The sequence below is a fragment of the Rhinichthys klamathensis genome, unplaced genomic scaffold, assembly GCF_029890125.1.
Source record: "Rhinichthys klamathensis goyatoka isolate OS25496 unplaced genomic scaffold, OSU_Roscu_1.1 h1tg000119l_1, whole genome shotgun sequence".
Lineage (NCBI taxonomy): Eukaryota > Metazoa > Chordata > Actinopteri > Cypriniformes > Leuciscidae > Rhinichthys > Rhinichthys klamathensis.
Window position 1 is genome coordinate 624,429 of NW_026606656.1, and position 16,430 is coordinate 640,858.

General features: G+C 35.8%; 1 pseudogene and 1 gene segment (V, D, J or C); both read left to right on the top strand.

Annotated features, from left to right (window-relative positions):
* The window catches only part of LOC130088393 (uncharacterized), a 539,769-nt pseudogene that overhangs the window by 270,923 nt on the left and 252,416 nt on the right, over positions 1–16,430 (top strand).
* LOC130088428 (Ig heavy chain V region 914-like) lies at positions 10,052–10,661 on the top strand. The segment is given in 2 exon segments: positions 10,052–10,138; positions 10,229–10,661. Coding segments are annotated over 2 exon segments (447 nt in total).

Genomic DNA, 16,430 nt, shown 5'->3' on the forward strand with positions numbered 1-16,430 from the left:
CCTCAATGACCTCATTTAGCCAGGCCGATGTCACACAAGCACCAGTCATCCAGCAACATCAGACCTACAGTACTAGTTGCGCAACCATCTAAATTTTCTCTAGGCCTATAACATTACAATATTTCATGGCTGCAATCCAAGACAATCAGTCTATAGCCTACATGACAACACACACACGCACACACTTAACAATTTTTGATAATCCGATATGCTAGTTTTATAAAGCAACACTGACATAGGAGATTGCATTGGCTAAAGTTGATTGGATGTATGTTGTTTTATAACAATGAGAGGCAAAGTTGTGCATTACAATACAGACATGACAATAATTGGCACATAAAGAGCCTGCAGTATGACTGACCGTGGTGTGACATTATTTAACCCTCCATCGACAGCAAATACGATCAGACAGATATATCATCGAACACATACTCAAAGCACTTTCGCCTAACCGTGCAAACAGGCGATCTCTCAAATTGAAAAAAAAAACACCATAGCGGATGCTGACAGACAGCCTACAACAAGGCAAACATCACCACAGCGGGTGCTCTCTCTCTCTCACACACACACACACACACACACACACACACACACGCAATCTCTCCAACTTCTCCAATTCCAAGGCTATAGGCTGCTATAGACCACAACCCCGAAGCCGGAAAGGACACACACGCAGTCGCATACGCGCACACTCATCTATATGTACAAAAATCTGTCTATCGTCACAATTCAGTCACTGTAAAGATTGAAAAAAAGCCTCTTACCTTAACCGTTGTGCGGTCTTCGTATAGGGGTATACACTTATGATATTGGGGTCTCCAGATACCCGGGCCAGGCAACAAAATGTAATTGTGTAGCCTATACACTTTACATTATTTTGTTATAACAAAATACGTTTTTATTTAAACAAATGTAATGTTACTCTGTTTATTAATGTTTTACTCTACATTTGTGCAGTTTTTGGAGGATTTATGATATATTTTAAATTTATATAAATAAATTAAAAATGTTTTTATACAAAAACAGCTTTTTTATGTAAAAATTTAGGCTAATTTAACCCAGATTTCTAAATTTAATTTATGGGGATAACATGGATCATTTGACAAGGTTTAGTGTAACATTTTTGCCCATCTTTTGGAAAATGCAGTTTTAATAGATAGAGCTCCAATATGCTATTTGCTAACCGAAATATAGCCTATATATCTTTTCACAAGTTTTAGTTGGATAAATATCTAAATATTATGAAATCACAAAAACAATAAAAATGACTTTTTGACTAAGTTTAGCATTTTTTGTCAATCAAACCTGCAAAGATGTTTACAAAGAGAAAAATTGAGTTTTTAGAGTTATAATTTATTTCAGTCTTCTTTGTTTCATATAATTGTACAAATGTAATCTATACACTTCAGTTACTAACTGTAACAGAACAGATATTATATTGAGAACGCTCAAGGGTTAAGTTAATAGACAAGATGCATTGGCTCGACTTCTTGTGGTTACCGTCCTGGTTTCCAGGAAGAAGAGAGGCGATGTCCTGCTTTAATCCAGCTTCTGACGAATGGAACTGGGTCGAATTTGTCCAGCGGAGGTCCGTTGAGGTGAACAAACTGTCTGGTTGCTCGTGTTAACTTATTAGCAAACATTTTGACGTTTAATGACCGTTGAAAAGACTTCCCTCCGTCCGACAAGTCCCGTCATGTTTGAAAAATAGTTCCAAAATGAAAGTTGAACCAACGTCTTCGACGTCACAAATAATGTTGATGTACACGTGATTAAACGGTTTTATAGACGCCCAGGTCTGACCGGACCGATTTTGGACCCTTTTAGAACCTTTGTCAAGTTCAGATGTGTAAAAATAGCCTAATGTATTGTCTTTCACGATGTTACCAATATGGGTGTGATCATTTTATATGCAGGAGTATGTAGGCTATATATTGCTGCCAAATGTATATATACATAGGCTACTCCTGCATATAAAATGATCACACCCATATTCAGTGCCTGAAAAGAGCTCTTGCCATTTTCTGGTTATAACATCACGTTAAAATACCAAGTGTTACGTTATTCTCATGTTATTCTTACAGTTTTTTTCGATTTCCTAAACGACAGTGAGCACAACTGCAGCTAAATGTGCAAAACTCTAACTCCAGTCTGCACAGCAACAGTTCATGTGGACCAAACTCTAGTTCGTTTTTCATTGCATGTACACAGTTTTCAAAACTCTACACACTTATCCCACGACTTTAACCACAACCTGCACAACACTGTGGATTTACAGCACTTTGTTCAAATGCTAACACACTGCTGTCAAAACTGTGAACCACACATTCAAAACAGAATAAATGTCATCCTTGTGCCTTCCAAACACTGCTGAGTGCCATTTCAGCTAGATGCTAGACCCAGCAAGCAATAGCCGTCATTTCAACGTCTCGGTTAAATATAGACCCGATATAGTCCGGCTATGTGTAACCCACTTTTAGCCCAAATAGCATTTAATCTGGATAAATTTTTTTTTTTTCCAAAATAACTTGTGAGATGTATGACATTCCATCATGTAAGCAAAGTCAACTGTGATTACAAGGTGTTTGGTTTGCTTTATTTTACATGTTATATATGTAGGCTGTGCGTAGCCACGATTTAGCTCGTATTCAGACCCGGCTATTGTAGCCCACTTTTAGTCAAAACTGAGTAATTGTAGTTTTTTGCCAGGCAGTGCATGAAATGGTTGATATTCCATCATGTTCGCATTGGTAATGATATCTGCAAGGTTCAATGTGTCATTTCACGACATGGTCGATCTGTAGTCACGATTTAGCTCCGAATTGGACGGGCTATATGCGGTCTACTTTAGCCCACCTGGCGAAATCAAAGCACTCTGGTCTACGTACGGCTTGGCTATAGCCATGATTCATACCAGCGAAATAGTATAAGAATATTAGTCTTAAAAAAGGTTTTTGCTCACACAGCTTAATGTTTGCTGCCTGTTACACATAAACATAACATTCATACACAATCTATCTACAATATGACTGTCTATCATTTCAAATTAAATCAAATGCAACTGCATTTCTCAACCGCTAGATGGCACAATCGAAACACTACTGAGACATGACTACTGATCACTTTAACCAGATCTCGCGATATAAATGTATATGTGTATATATATATATATATATATATATATATATGTATGTATATATATATATATATATATATATATATATATTTTTTTTTTTATTATTATTTTTTTTTTTAATTATTAATCAGATCCATTACTCATGTGCGCAAGGTATACAGTAGGTGGCGGTAATACTCCAAAGGAGTGAACGGCCATAAAACGGAAAGAAGAAGAAGAAGAAGATGAAGATCTCGCGATAAACATTTCTGCCATTTTCAATTTTATTTCACACGAGGCAGCTGTCGGAGAGCAACGGGTGAGCGACACTCTGAAAACCTTCAAATGTATACTTCGATCTTGTAAGTATGCGTGTTATTTTTGTTATGTTCATTGTTTTAATAAGTTAGTTGTTATAATGTGTAGAAACCGTGACATTTTAACATTACCATTGCGGAGTAGGCTACTATTTTTCTGCAACAAGTTAAAGGTTCTCTAAGCGATCCTGGGTGACGTCACTTCTTGTTGACGTTCGAACTATTGTCAAACAAAACGGAGGCTAGCTAGACCCTCCCTCCTCCTCATCCGCACACTAACCCCCCAAACCACACCCCCAAACCCTTCTTGTCGGTCATTGGCTGGAACAGTTTGTTATGTTTTGGGGAGCGGGTCGCTGCAGTTTGTTTTTGGTGCTGTTTGTGAAGCATGGGCTGTCTACAGAGATCGCGTTTCTTTACAGTGTGTTCAGGGGACAGGCAGCCAGCGGATAGTGAGGAGATGTTTGCTGTATGTGACAAAAAATGTTTTGGCCTAAAAAACACATGACATCGCTTAGAGCACCTTTAACGTTACCTGCAAGTGTTATTGCAACTGTGTGCCCTTAATCTAAAATGAATCTAAATTCAAGGTGGTAACCATGAAACTATGAAACTTATCATTACTATTTTATTTGTATTATTATTAAAGATACCAATATATTTTTGTTTTTAGATTAGAGTAAGAAATAATAGGTTTTGATTTAATGCAAATTTTCAAAGTATACTTTACATAAAACTTAACAGTCAGCAACATGAAAAGAAATTTATAAAAAAAAATATTTTTTCCTTTCCAATTAATAAAAGGTAGTGGCAAACAGTAAAGTCTTTAAACTTGATTTAAAATAATTAAAATATGCAGCATACATTCAGTTTTCAGTGAATTTGTTTCAGATATATGGTGCATAAAAACTGAATGCTGCTTCTCCATGTTTTGTTTTGACTTTGGGGATCTAAAAGTATCTGGCTACTGTCCCAGGTGACCTGAGAGGTCAGCTCTGGATGGTTCATAATGCATCAATCAGAAGATTAGAAATTTACTTTGGCCTTAATTTAATTATTGATATTAATTTATTAATAATATTGATATAAATTGTCTATATTGATATAAATTATATAGTCTCAATCTATATTCCATTAACTCTATATTGGCCAGCTCTAGTGTGCATCCTAGCAAAAGTGAATGACTATAATTAGTTAAAAGTGATTGTCAACAATGCTTTTCTTGAGCAATAATTTTTTTTTTTTCTCATTTTGACCAACTTTCCTTCGGCGACTGAATGGGAAATAAAAAATGCAATTTCTGGTCATTTTAAACAAGCACCAGGGAGAGCAGGGGGTGGTGGTTATGGATATAAAGCTAACAATTCTTAAAAATTTTAGTATCTTAAGTTGTTTTACATATTTTCCTATTTTTTTATTTGTTCATTTTTATGTTTGAATGTTGTCTAAGTTGTTAATATAATTGTTCTAAATAAATCCTTCATATTCAATTAGTTTGAATGGATTTTCATTTATGAGAACCTGTTGTATTTGAGTGAAGAGAATCCTTATGCCTCATTTTGTTGTCTATTACATGTATATGTAGTGTAATTGATGACTAGTCTATTCTTAGGCTACGTTTAGACGTCTATTAGATTTTCACTGACAGCCCAAAATTAGCCTTGTTTTAGCCTAGACCCATATTGACTGTCTATTAGACGTATATATGTAGTCGTTTAATAGCTGTCTAATTGATGACTAGTCTATTCTTGGGCTATGGTTAGACGTCTATTAGACGTATATATGTAGTCATTCAATAGCTGTCTATTCTTGGGCTATGTTTAGACGTCTATTAGATTTTCACTGACAGCCCCAAATTAGCCTCGTTTTAGCCTAGACGTCTGGGCTGTGTTTTGACGGCTATTAGACGTCTATTAGACGCAAAATTGCTTGCTGGGAGGCAGGATTACCCCCTCAATTATTTGTTCGAATTACAGTATATACTTTTAGTTTCTACCTTTTTTTTCTCATTACTGTAATTCCGTAAATTGCTACAGACTATTGAAGCAAACTGCTAATTTTCATTTACCTTAAATAATTGTTATGTTCTAAAAAAGTAAATAAAACATGAAAGAAAACTGATAGCTCATTGAGTCAAACTGACGAATGAGCTTTAGGGCAACCTTATGATTTGAAATTATGCGTTTCAGTCTGAATGGAAGTTCCCCAAACCGGAAGTGCCACCCATAATTAAAAACGCAGTAAGCTCGTCAGGAAGGTGGATAGGCCTACTATATGAGCCATTGGGAACATTTACAGTAAACCTTCTTTTTTTTTACAGTCTATGATTTAAACTAATAAACTCATCTATCTACTTCAAACAATATTGAACCTCAAACAAAATTAAACTTCAAATTACTAAATTTACTTTACTTAATCTTATAAACTCTAAACTCATATATAAAATCTGAGTGTGTAAGCAAGGTTGTGTGTGTGTGTGTGTGTGTGTGTGTGTGTGTGTGTGTGTGTGTGTGTGCGTGTGAGTGAGTGTGTGAGTGAGTGTGTGCATGTGTGAGTGTATGTGCATGAGTGTGTGTGTGTGTGTGTGTGTGTGTGTGTGTGTGTGTGTGTGTGTGTGTGTGTGTGTGTGTGTGTGTGTGTGTGTGTGTGTGTGTGTGTGTGTGTGTGTGTGTGTGTGTGTGAGTGTGAGTGTGTGCGTGTGTGATTGAGTGTGTGAATGTGTGAGTGTATGTGCATGTGTGTGTGTGTGTGTGTGTGTGTGTGTGTGTGTGTGTGTGTGTGTGTGTGTGTGTGTGTGTGTGTGTGTGTGAGTTAGTTAGTGAGCGTGTGTGTGTGTGTGTGTGTGTGAGAGAGTCAGTGAGTGTGTCTGTGCGTGTTGTGTGTGTGTGTGTGTGTGTGAGCGAGTTAGTGTGAATACATTAGAACACCCTAGCAACACCATAGCAAACACCCAGAATACCCTAGCAACCGCCTAGCAACCATCTAGCAACACCATAGCAACCACCCAAAACACCCTAGCAACTGCCTAACAACCACCCAGAACACCCTAGCATCCACCCAAAATACATTAGATCACCCTAGCAACACCTTAACAACCACCCAGAACACCCTAGCAACTGCCTAACAACCACTCATAACACCATAGCAACCACCTAGAAACCGCCCAAAACACCCCAGCAACCACACAAAATACATTAGAACACCCTAGCAACACCCTAGCAACCACACAGAACACCCTAGCAACCACCTAGCAACCGTCCAGAACACCCTAGCAACCACCCAAAATACATTAGCAACCACCTAGTAACCACCCAGAACATCATAGCAACCACCTAGTAACACCCTAGCAACCGCCTAGCAACACTCTAGCAACCACCCACAACACCCTAGCAACCTCCCAAAATACCTTTGCAACCACCCAGAACACCCTAGCAACCACATAGCAACCACCCAGAACACCTTAGCAACCCACTAGAAACACCCTAGCAACTTTAAATTACTTCAAACTATACTACAAACTTTAAACTACTTTAAACTTTAAACTAATTTAACTTTGAACTAGGTACTTTAAACTTTAAACTATACTTTAAACTTCAAACTAATTTTAACTTTCAAGTATACTTTAAACTTCAAACTACTTTAAACTTCGTCAAACTTTCTGGTCCAAACTTTCTCAAGCCAACTTAAAGTTTGTCTCTACTAACTTTTTTATCTAGTTTTATGTTTTCATTAACAGAATTTCCTAATGTTGTCTTGCCTCTTGACAGCTGCATTCGGGAGAGAGCATAGAAGTGAGGGTATGTGTATGTTAATGGTCTTTTCCAGACATGGGGTTGCAAATCTTTACATTTTGAAATAGGTGATATCAGACCCTCAATGAGCACCCCATGTCAACTGAAAGTAAGACAATATTATATGTGGTGGTGTGTTTAAAACACTGGCTTATTTGGAGTTTGCTGTCAACCTTTGTTAGAAGTACAAGTATTTAACCAAGTATCGAATGATTATTGATACCATTGTTTTCACTCGCTGACAATTCAGTCTCACCTGAATTGACCTTTACATGAAAATCTTTAAAGTTAAAAGCACTAACTTGATGAGAAATATTAATTTTAATAAACAGAATAATAAACGTTATATTGTTTTCTTACTGTAAAATTGTAAGTAAATTTACACTTAATGTTGATAAAAAATATGTCAACATTAATTGTAAATTCAACATTAATTTACATAAAAACAGTAAGAGATTTTGCCTCATTGCCTCAAAACTGTGATGCTGATGTAAACAAACCTTTCAAATAATTTTGTAGTAAACCTATTTATAACTGTGCTATAAATCTGTGCTATAAATTTAATCAGTACTTACAGTAAGTTGCAGTGCAGCTAAACTTACTGTAAGTACTACAGAATACTTAGTACTCTGTAGTACTAAGAAGTTTTAAAAGAATAAAAAGAAATATTATTCTTTTTATTTGACAGTTTTGGGGTGATAATGGATAATCTTGATGTTACTCTATAGAGAAACTATTTTTCTGTAAATCGTGGTCATCACAATGTTCTATTTTATTTATTATTAATTTTCATTATTATCACATTAATTTTCCATGTTTTTCTTTGACCTCTTGAAGAATCATTCATTCTGTCCTGCATCTATCTGGTTTCTCAGTTAGCAGCTATCAGTGCTCAATTTAATCTTACATCACACCAATATTAATTAAGCATGCACATTTTTAAAAGGTATGAAAAATAAAACTTTTAAAACCTTTCCAAAAACACTGGCATAAAGCCCAAACTGATGAATGATGAATTCTCATCATATGAAAATGTCATATGAAAATAAACTATACGGACCAAATAAATAAATAAATAACACAGAAAATCTACAAAAAGATTATTGGGAGAAAATGTGCTAAAGGGTTGACTCACACTCTGTTCATAGGTCAATTTAAACTAGTCACTAAATCATTTTGAGTCTTATGGGGTTTTTTTTTTTGCATTTCTTTTTTTCATGCTACTCAGCATTATTTTTACACTTCTTTTTTTCAGGCACTCATCATTCATATTAAACTTTCTTATGAGTGACATAATAGACTTATTCATCTCTGTGTTTCATGTGGTGTTTAATATTTCAGCTAAACCTCTAAGAAATCATGTTATTATCATATTTCTATATGATATTTGTTGTACTGGCAGCTTTATCTTGGAGGTTTCTTTGTTATTATAACTATACTATTAAGGACACTGATTGCAAAAATATGATAATAAAAAAATAAGAGTAGCACAAACACATCAACCTCAGTACAAAACATATGGAGAGCATTAGCCATGTTTGTGCTGCATGTGGTAAAACAATGTATTTTAAGCATTAATGAAATAATTATATATAATAAACTTTATTTTATTTAGCGCCTTTAAAAATGGCATCTCAAATAGCTTCACAAAGACATACAGAAAAGATACATCGAGATAAAAGGAGAAAAAAAAACATTTTTAAAAAAATGAATCATACAATCAAAATCAATTTAAAAGACATAAAAAATAATAATAATACTAATTCACATATATGCTAGCCTGAAAAAAATTTTTTAAGAGAAGATTTAAAAACACTAAAAGATTCAGCATGTCTAATCTCAGTGGGGAGAGAATTCCTTAGTTTTGGAGCCAAAGAAGAAAAAGTCTGGTCACCGATAGAGCTGCAGGAATAGTTCACAAGCCAGAATCAGAAGAGCGGAGATTACGCCTTGGGTGTAGACAGTTTAAAATGCTGGCGATAAATCATGCAGGGCCTTGTAGGTAAGCATGAGAATTCTAAAATCTATGCGAAACCTGACAGGAAGCCGGTGCAAGGACTCAAAGATTGGAGTGATGTGCTCACTTGTCTTGGACCTTGTCAGGATTCTGGCAGCTGAGTTTTGAGCATAGGCTACTGCAATTTGATTTATCGGGTTAGGATTGTTTCATTATTCCAAATAAATATATTGAGATTCACAAATAAATGTAAAGAGTTTCACAAAAAATTATAAAACTGACAAATAAATAAAAAATATTTACAAATTTGTTTTATGTCACAAACACAACTCTGCCTGGCATTTATTTGTGAACCGCTTTCTGTGCATTTGTAAATCGCTGCACACATTTGTAAATCTCTTCTTGTGAATTGCATTAAAACACTTCTAGCGAATCTCTTTACATTTGTTTGTGAATCTCAATCTATTTATTTGGAATAATGCAACAATCCTAAGCACATAGGATTTGAGTGAATGTATAAATAATAATAATAATAATAATAATAATGCATAAGCAATGAAAGACTGTATAAATAACTAAATGTGGATTGCACACACTCATGACAAACTATAAAGTAGTCAGGTTGATACAACCATTTAATATTATTTAAGACTTGAATAAAAAGTTATTTATGTTTTAGTTTTACTATATATAATGTAATTATATTTATATTGTCTTTATCTGAAAAACAGGGGAATCACTGATTAACATTGAGGGCAGCACAGCAGATTTTGTTTAGTTTTTAAGACCCTCCCTTATTCAAATGAAGTTTGAAATGTACAGTCCATTCTATGTGCAATAAATGCTTGGATTTTTAAAAGCTTCTTCACACACCAGAAACATACTTGTTTTCTGGAACTGCATTGATCTTAGAGGAAGATGAACCTGAGTTATTTTACTCTCTTTGTACTGGTTTCATGTAAGTTTAAATCCAATTTCATTAAGAAACTTTCTGAATATGAAAATTGAAATCCAATGCTGTTTTAATTATGTGAACATTCTGTCTTAGTTCCAGAGGCACATGGTCAATCACTGACCTCTTCTAGCTCTGAGGTAAAGAAACCTGGAGAATCCGTCACACTATCTTGTGTGGTTTCTGGACTCTCCCTTAGCTATCTGCACTGGATCCGTCAGAAACCGCGGAGAGGACTGGAGTGGATCGGCCGTATTGACAGTGGCACTGGCACTATTTTTGCTCAGTCTCTACAGGGCCAGTTCTCCATCACAAAAGACACCAGCAAAAACATGGTGTATTTGGAGATAAAAAGCCTGAAGACTGAAGACACAGCTGTTTATTACTGTGCAAAAGAGTCACAGTTAGACAAAAGGCTGCAGCGCAAAACAAAAGCAGAAGTACAGTCACACATGACTATAACATTTTACATCCTGGGAATTAAAGAGTTGCTCTCTTTGTAGATTCTCTTCAGCTACATTTGCCACTTTCCTACATTTAGTAAGTTTTGTTACAAAAAAAATATGCAAATTAAATCACATGAGGAACATACAAATACAACGCATTTTCTGATTAGTTAACGAAAGAGCATGTTGAACGCTAATAGGCAACTTTAGGAAAAATTAAACTTCATATTTCCAAGTAATTTACTGCAAGCATAAAAATTAAGCCTTTTTTTTTGTTTGACTGAAAGTTTTCATTTGACTGAACATGACTTTATAGTCCCAACATATTATTAGAACATTCCAGTGATCTGTGTGCAGTAGAGTAGTTTGTCTTTCTCTTTATATTTGAGCTATGGATGGCACTTTAATTTTTTCCCATCACAATCCATTCATTAGCACAAAAATACCACAATTTCTCCCATCTGGACCTCAAGAAAGAGATAATAGCAAGAATTAGCGGTATCTTCAGATGTGCAGCCTGAAAACTGAAGACAAAAACAACACTTTTGTTTGTGTGTGTTGTGTTTTTAATCACCCTTAACGCTGTTATGCTATTTGTGAGACCTTTATCCACACAGCTATAAGCCTTCGATAACTCTAAACACTCTTAAAAAAATCTATTTCTAAGAAAACTATGTTACTGGGCGGATATTATTATTATTATTATTTTATTTTCAAAAAAAGTCAAAACAAGATAACAGCGGAGCCTGCAAACCCGTATATAAACGCTAGAGGGCGAGAAAACAACATCTCAAGACATCGATACATGACATTTAAAACGACTGTTGATAGAGACTGGCTTTAGGCACCAAATTAGCCTATATGGTCGGCTAATTACAGACCGTTTTGTCTGTTTGGTTTTATGGGGACTTGATAGATTATTTGTGCATTTTACCCGCGAGTTTGTAAGGTCTTTGTTAGATTTTGACTGTTGTAGGAGTTTGACCAATTGACTATCAGTTAGTAGCCCTGAAATGTTTTTTGATTATGGAAAAACGTGAAATATACATCACACCTTCTTTAAATGCGAATGCTACATTTGTTGCAGAATTTGTAAAGAATCACACATGACATGCTGGCGCATGGTTTTTGCACTTGTGTATGTCACTGTGACATGGGTGGGGGGCACGGTGATAAAGCCCCATACAAAAAATTTTCGGATAAAACCCATGACTTTTTTTTTAACAATTATGGAGAGACAGAACCGTGTACGATGATTAAATTAATGAACCAATGAGATTCAAATATATGCTCGCGAAATGTAGTCCTGTATTAACTATTTATTTTTAGGCTGTGCATTATTAGTTTTCTGCATATTCGGCAGGTCCTTCTGTCATTATAGGAACATTATTTGTCAGGGTTCGGAATTCGGTCTGGTTTATTCAGTTTGGTGACAGCCCTCCTGACACTCTGTCTTGTAAATATTACAAATAATGTAATGCCCAATGAATTGCTAAAACACATTCCTCGAAATCACACAACTCAAAAACTTATTTAAAAAATCTTCAAACTACATTTAGAGAACATATCGGACTCTTCTGGCAAAATAAAACAATTAGGCTACTGTAACACAAAACCATTTTATCTGTGCTCAAAATCAAATAATGCTTTCAGATCTTACACACATCCAGTCATATAAAAAAACAAACAATTAATTAGACACTATATTTAAAAAAGGAGAACACAGCATCCAAAGCATGCAGTTACAGAAAAAAAATATTGTAACAATTACTAATGTTGCAATTAATATATAAAAAAATATAGTGATCGCAACTTAGGTTGTAAAGTTAATAAATTGTATAGGCTGTGCACTGCACGTAGCCTATATTATTGTACTGAATATTGTATACTGAATGCCTGCATATTCAGCACTTGCATACTGTAAAAATACAGTAATCCAACTGCAAAAGTTCTAAACGAAAAGCATGTTACAGAGCACTCAAGAGTTGTGCAACTGCAGAATCGTTCAGTGAGGGATTCATTCTGCCTCAGCATCACGTCTTTGTGCTGGGTCAGGCCTCACAGGCAACGATGTCTCTTGGCAGGCAAAGGGAAAGTCCTGCTGGATTTAGCCTTGACAACACTGTCCACACCTTGCTCTCTTTCACGTCCTCATCCTCATCCTCCTCATCTTCCACCTCTTACACACACTCTTCGTCCTCTCGCTCTTTGTTTCCATCTTGGTTTCAACCGCAATGGTCCACAGCTTAATAATGGCTAAATTTATAGTTAAAATAATTGCACACCTCAAATATGCATTTAAACATTTTAAATGCTTTAATAGAACCTGCAACAGAAATGAAAATTGTGCTGCATCCAAGAGGTTGTTGTAAAGCTTGTTGCATGAGGAGAATTTGAGGTGGCATGTATCACTGTGCATGGAGTGGCACAGTGAAACATTTCATTTCATAAACTCCTTACAAATAACAACGACTTCTTAAAATAGTCCTCCACAAACTTTCATTGTATTTATGGCGGAATTTTAGATTATTATTAAAACAAAAAACTCAAGTTATACCCACATTTTATAAACACTTAAACTCTTTCTGGCATATTACTGTAATAAATAGGGGCATTGACATGTGAAAATTATTGATAAACTTAAAGTCACATAAATGTTTGACTGAATAGCTCTCCCCTGGTAGAGGTCTGTTTTTGTTATTGACTGTCTTTCTGTGGAGGCTGGGGCACAGTATTTCAATCAACAACAAAAAGGTCAGAAGCATCTGTAAATTAATTATCACTATAGTGAATCCATAATGTGTTTTTCTATTCCGTCATATTTTTTCACCAAAAGGCTTCATACAGAGAATCTACAAGAAAATTAAAATGTGTCCAATTTACAATGACAAAGTCATCTCAACTTTTCAAAGCATGTAAAAAAATAAATAAAAAACAGGCAAAAGAGAAACAAAATATGATTATTTTTTTTGCATGCATGCATGCAGAACCATCGTGCAGACATATAAGTTGGATTAATAAGATTGTTCTGTTGATAATCTGAGTGCTGTTGGTATTTAAAATCCAGTAATCTTGCTCATATAAGATTTAAAACTCAGAACTACAACATTCACAACAACACATGAAAAATAATTAAAATATAAAACACTTCCCGTTTCGGAAACAAGATTTTGTTCTACAGAATATATGGGGCAGGACAACCAAATTACCCCTGAGGACTGGACTACTAAACGACACCCTGAGGTCTAAAGCCGTGCGGAAGAGGAACATGAGTTTGCTTTATCTTTTTTAAAATTTCATAGTCAAAAATAAACTATTAATTTCATGTTTGTTTTTATATGGTATTTACAGTTTTTTACGATTGCTATGACAGATTTTTCAATACTTTTAACAATTTTCCAAAACTCTTAATGCAGTTATCACTACATCCGTCTGTGTAAGCTATACTATTAACGCATTTCTTGTTGCTTTAACACAAAATGCATACAATTAACACAAATTTAAAATGCAACTTTTACACACAAGCTCAAACAAGACCAAAACAATGGATTTTTACTACCAAATTTACCAGTGCTTTAACACTGTATGTCAGAACAGATAACACCATGTTCTAAACCTAACCTTACAGGCTAAAGTCAAGGTAAACAGCTGTTTATATTGTGAATTGAAACACAAATATATCCCCTGTATTTTACAGTTTTTTTCAGTCGCTAACAAGCGTTTGTCCAACCAGTAGTCACATTTTCAAAACAATTAGCACAGCATCGATCTATTGTGGCCATACCATTCACACATTTCATGTCGTTTTCACACAATATGCAGTCAGTGAACACATTTCCACAATGCTTACATTTTCTTAACAGACAAGTTATACCTCCCAACAAAATTATGGATTGTTTTTGTAGTATTTGTGAATGTTAACACACACCATCCCACAATAGCAAAAACAATATTCCAAACCTTAGATACAGTATAAAAACCTCTGCTTTTGCAATGATATCAGTTCCAAAAACAATATATCTCAGCAAAATAATAAACAAACAATTGAATAATTGACACACAGCTGATTTATGTTGGGTAAATTGGGCCAACCCAAAATTACCCAATTTTGTTCTATTACATTGACACTTATACAGTAAAATTAGGACTTTGAGGAGTGATGTTTTTGGAAACAGAAACAGAAAAAAACAAACACTGTAATGTCTGGACGAGGAAGAGAAAGAGCAAGGGGCCCAGGGAGAATAGCAGGAGCAGTGAGAGATGCAGTGAGAGGTGCAGTGAGATGTGCAGTGAGAGATGCAGTGAGAGGTGCAGTGAGAGATGCAGTGAGAGATGCAGTGAGATGTGCAGTGAGAGATGCAGTGAGATGTGCAGTGAGAGGTGCAGTGAGATGTGCAGTGAGAGGTGCAGTGAGAGATGCAGTGAGAGATGCAGTGAGAGATGCAGTGAGAGGTGCAGTGAGAGGTGCAGTGAGAGGTGCAGTGAGAGATGCAGTGAGAGGTGCAGTGAGATGTGAAGTGAGAGATGCAGTGAGAGATGCAGTGAGAGATGCAGTGAGAGGTGCAGTGAGAGGTGCAGTAAGAGGTGCAGTAAGATATGCAGTGAGATGTGCAGTGAGAGGTGCAGTGAGAGATGCAGTGAGAGATGCAGTGAGAGATGCAGTGAGAGGTGCAGTGAGATGTGCAGTGAGATGCAGTGAGATGTGCAGTGAGATGTGCAGTGAGAGATGCAGTGAGAGATGCAGTGAGAGATGCAGTGAGAGGTGCAGTGAGATGTGCAGTGAGAGGTGCAGTGAGATGTGCAGCGAGAGATGCAGTGAGATATGCAGTGAGAGGTGCAGTGAGAGGTGCAGTGAGAGATGCAGTGAGAGGTGCAGTGAGATGTGCAGTGAGATGTGCAGTGAGATGTGCAGTGAGAGGTGCAGAAGTGCAATATTTGATGAAAACATGTGGCCTAACCCTGAAGATCGCAGAGTTTAGATACAGTAATTTTGTGCTTTTTTTGTAAGCAATACTGTAAAACTTTTTCTGTTCTTTCATACCGTGTTTCTACTGTACCTCCTGTTGTAAACAGTAAAGGGAAAAAACTGATTTGCATTTTACTAGAATGCTTTTGAATGTGAACATTACTGTACATGTGGACATACAGTTCCCAACCAAGAAATTTAGTGTAAAAAGGTTGGATTGCATGTTTTGCATGCAAATACCTGTAAAACTGAAACATCAAAGTCTATGTAGTTTTTGTAATGTCAACAATAGCCAGTATTTTGAAACCTGGTGTACTTTGATTGACTGCATGTACCATGTGAAGTGAAAACAAGTGTTATTCTTTGACAGAATAATTTCATTTTGAGACAGATTTTCAGTGTTTTGGTAAAGTTAGTGTGTGCAGAGAAAGATGTGTTCTATTTTGAAATGAAGAGTTAGTATATATTTAACAAAATGTGTTTTTGAGAAGAAAATTAACCATTTGGCCAATTGTGTTTTGTAGGTGTGAGTCTGTGTTAAGAGTTTAGAAAAAGTATCTGAAGTATGGGTAAGCGCTTGTTAGCGATTTAAAAAAACTGTATTCTATTGTTACAGCTGATTGAATTATGCAAATATATAAATCACAGCTGATTTCTAGGAAACACACTCAGGGGTTGAGGTTCTTTCAATTGCATGACCATATGGTATACAGTAAAAGAGGACCTTTTTGGCGGATCTTTTGTGGAAAGAGAACAATATAGAGCAAAAAAAAAAACCCTAACAAAAAAACAAAAATGTCTGCACTAGGTAGAGGAAGATGTGTACCAGGACAAGGGAGAGGAGTTAGAATGAGTGGTGGCGCTCAAAGAAGAGACAGAGCTAGGG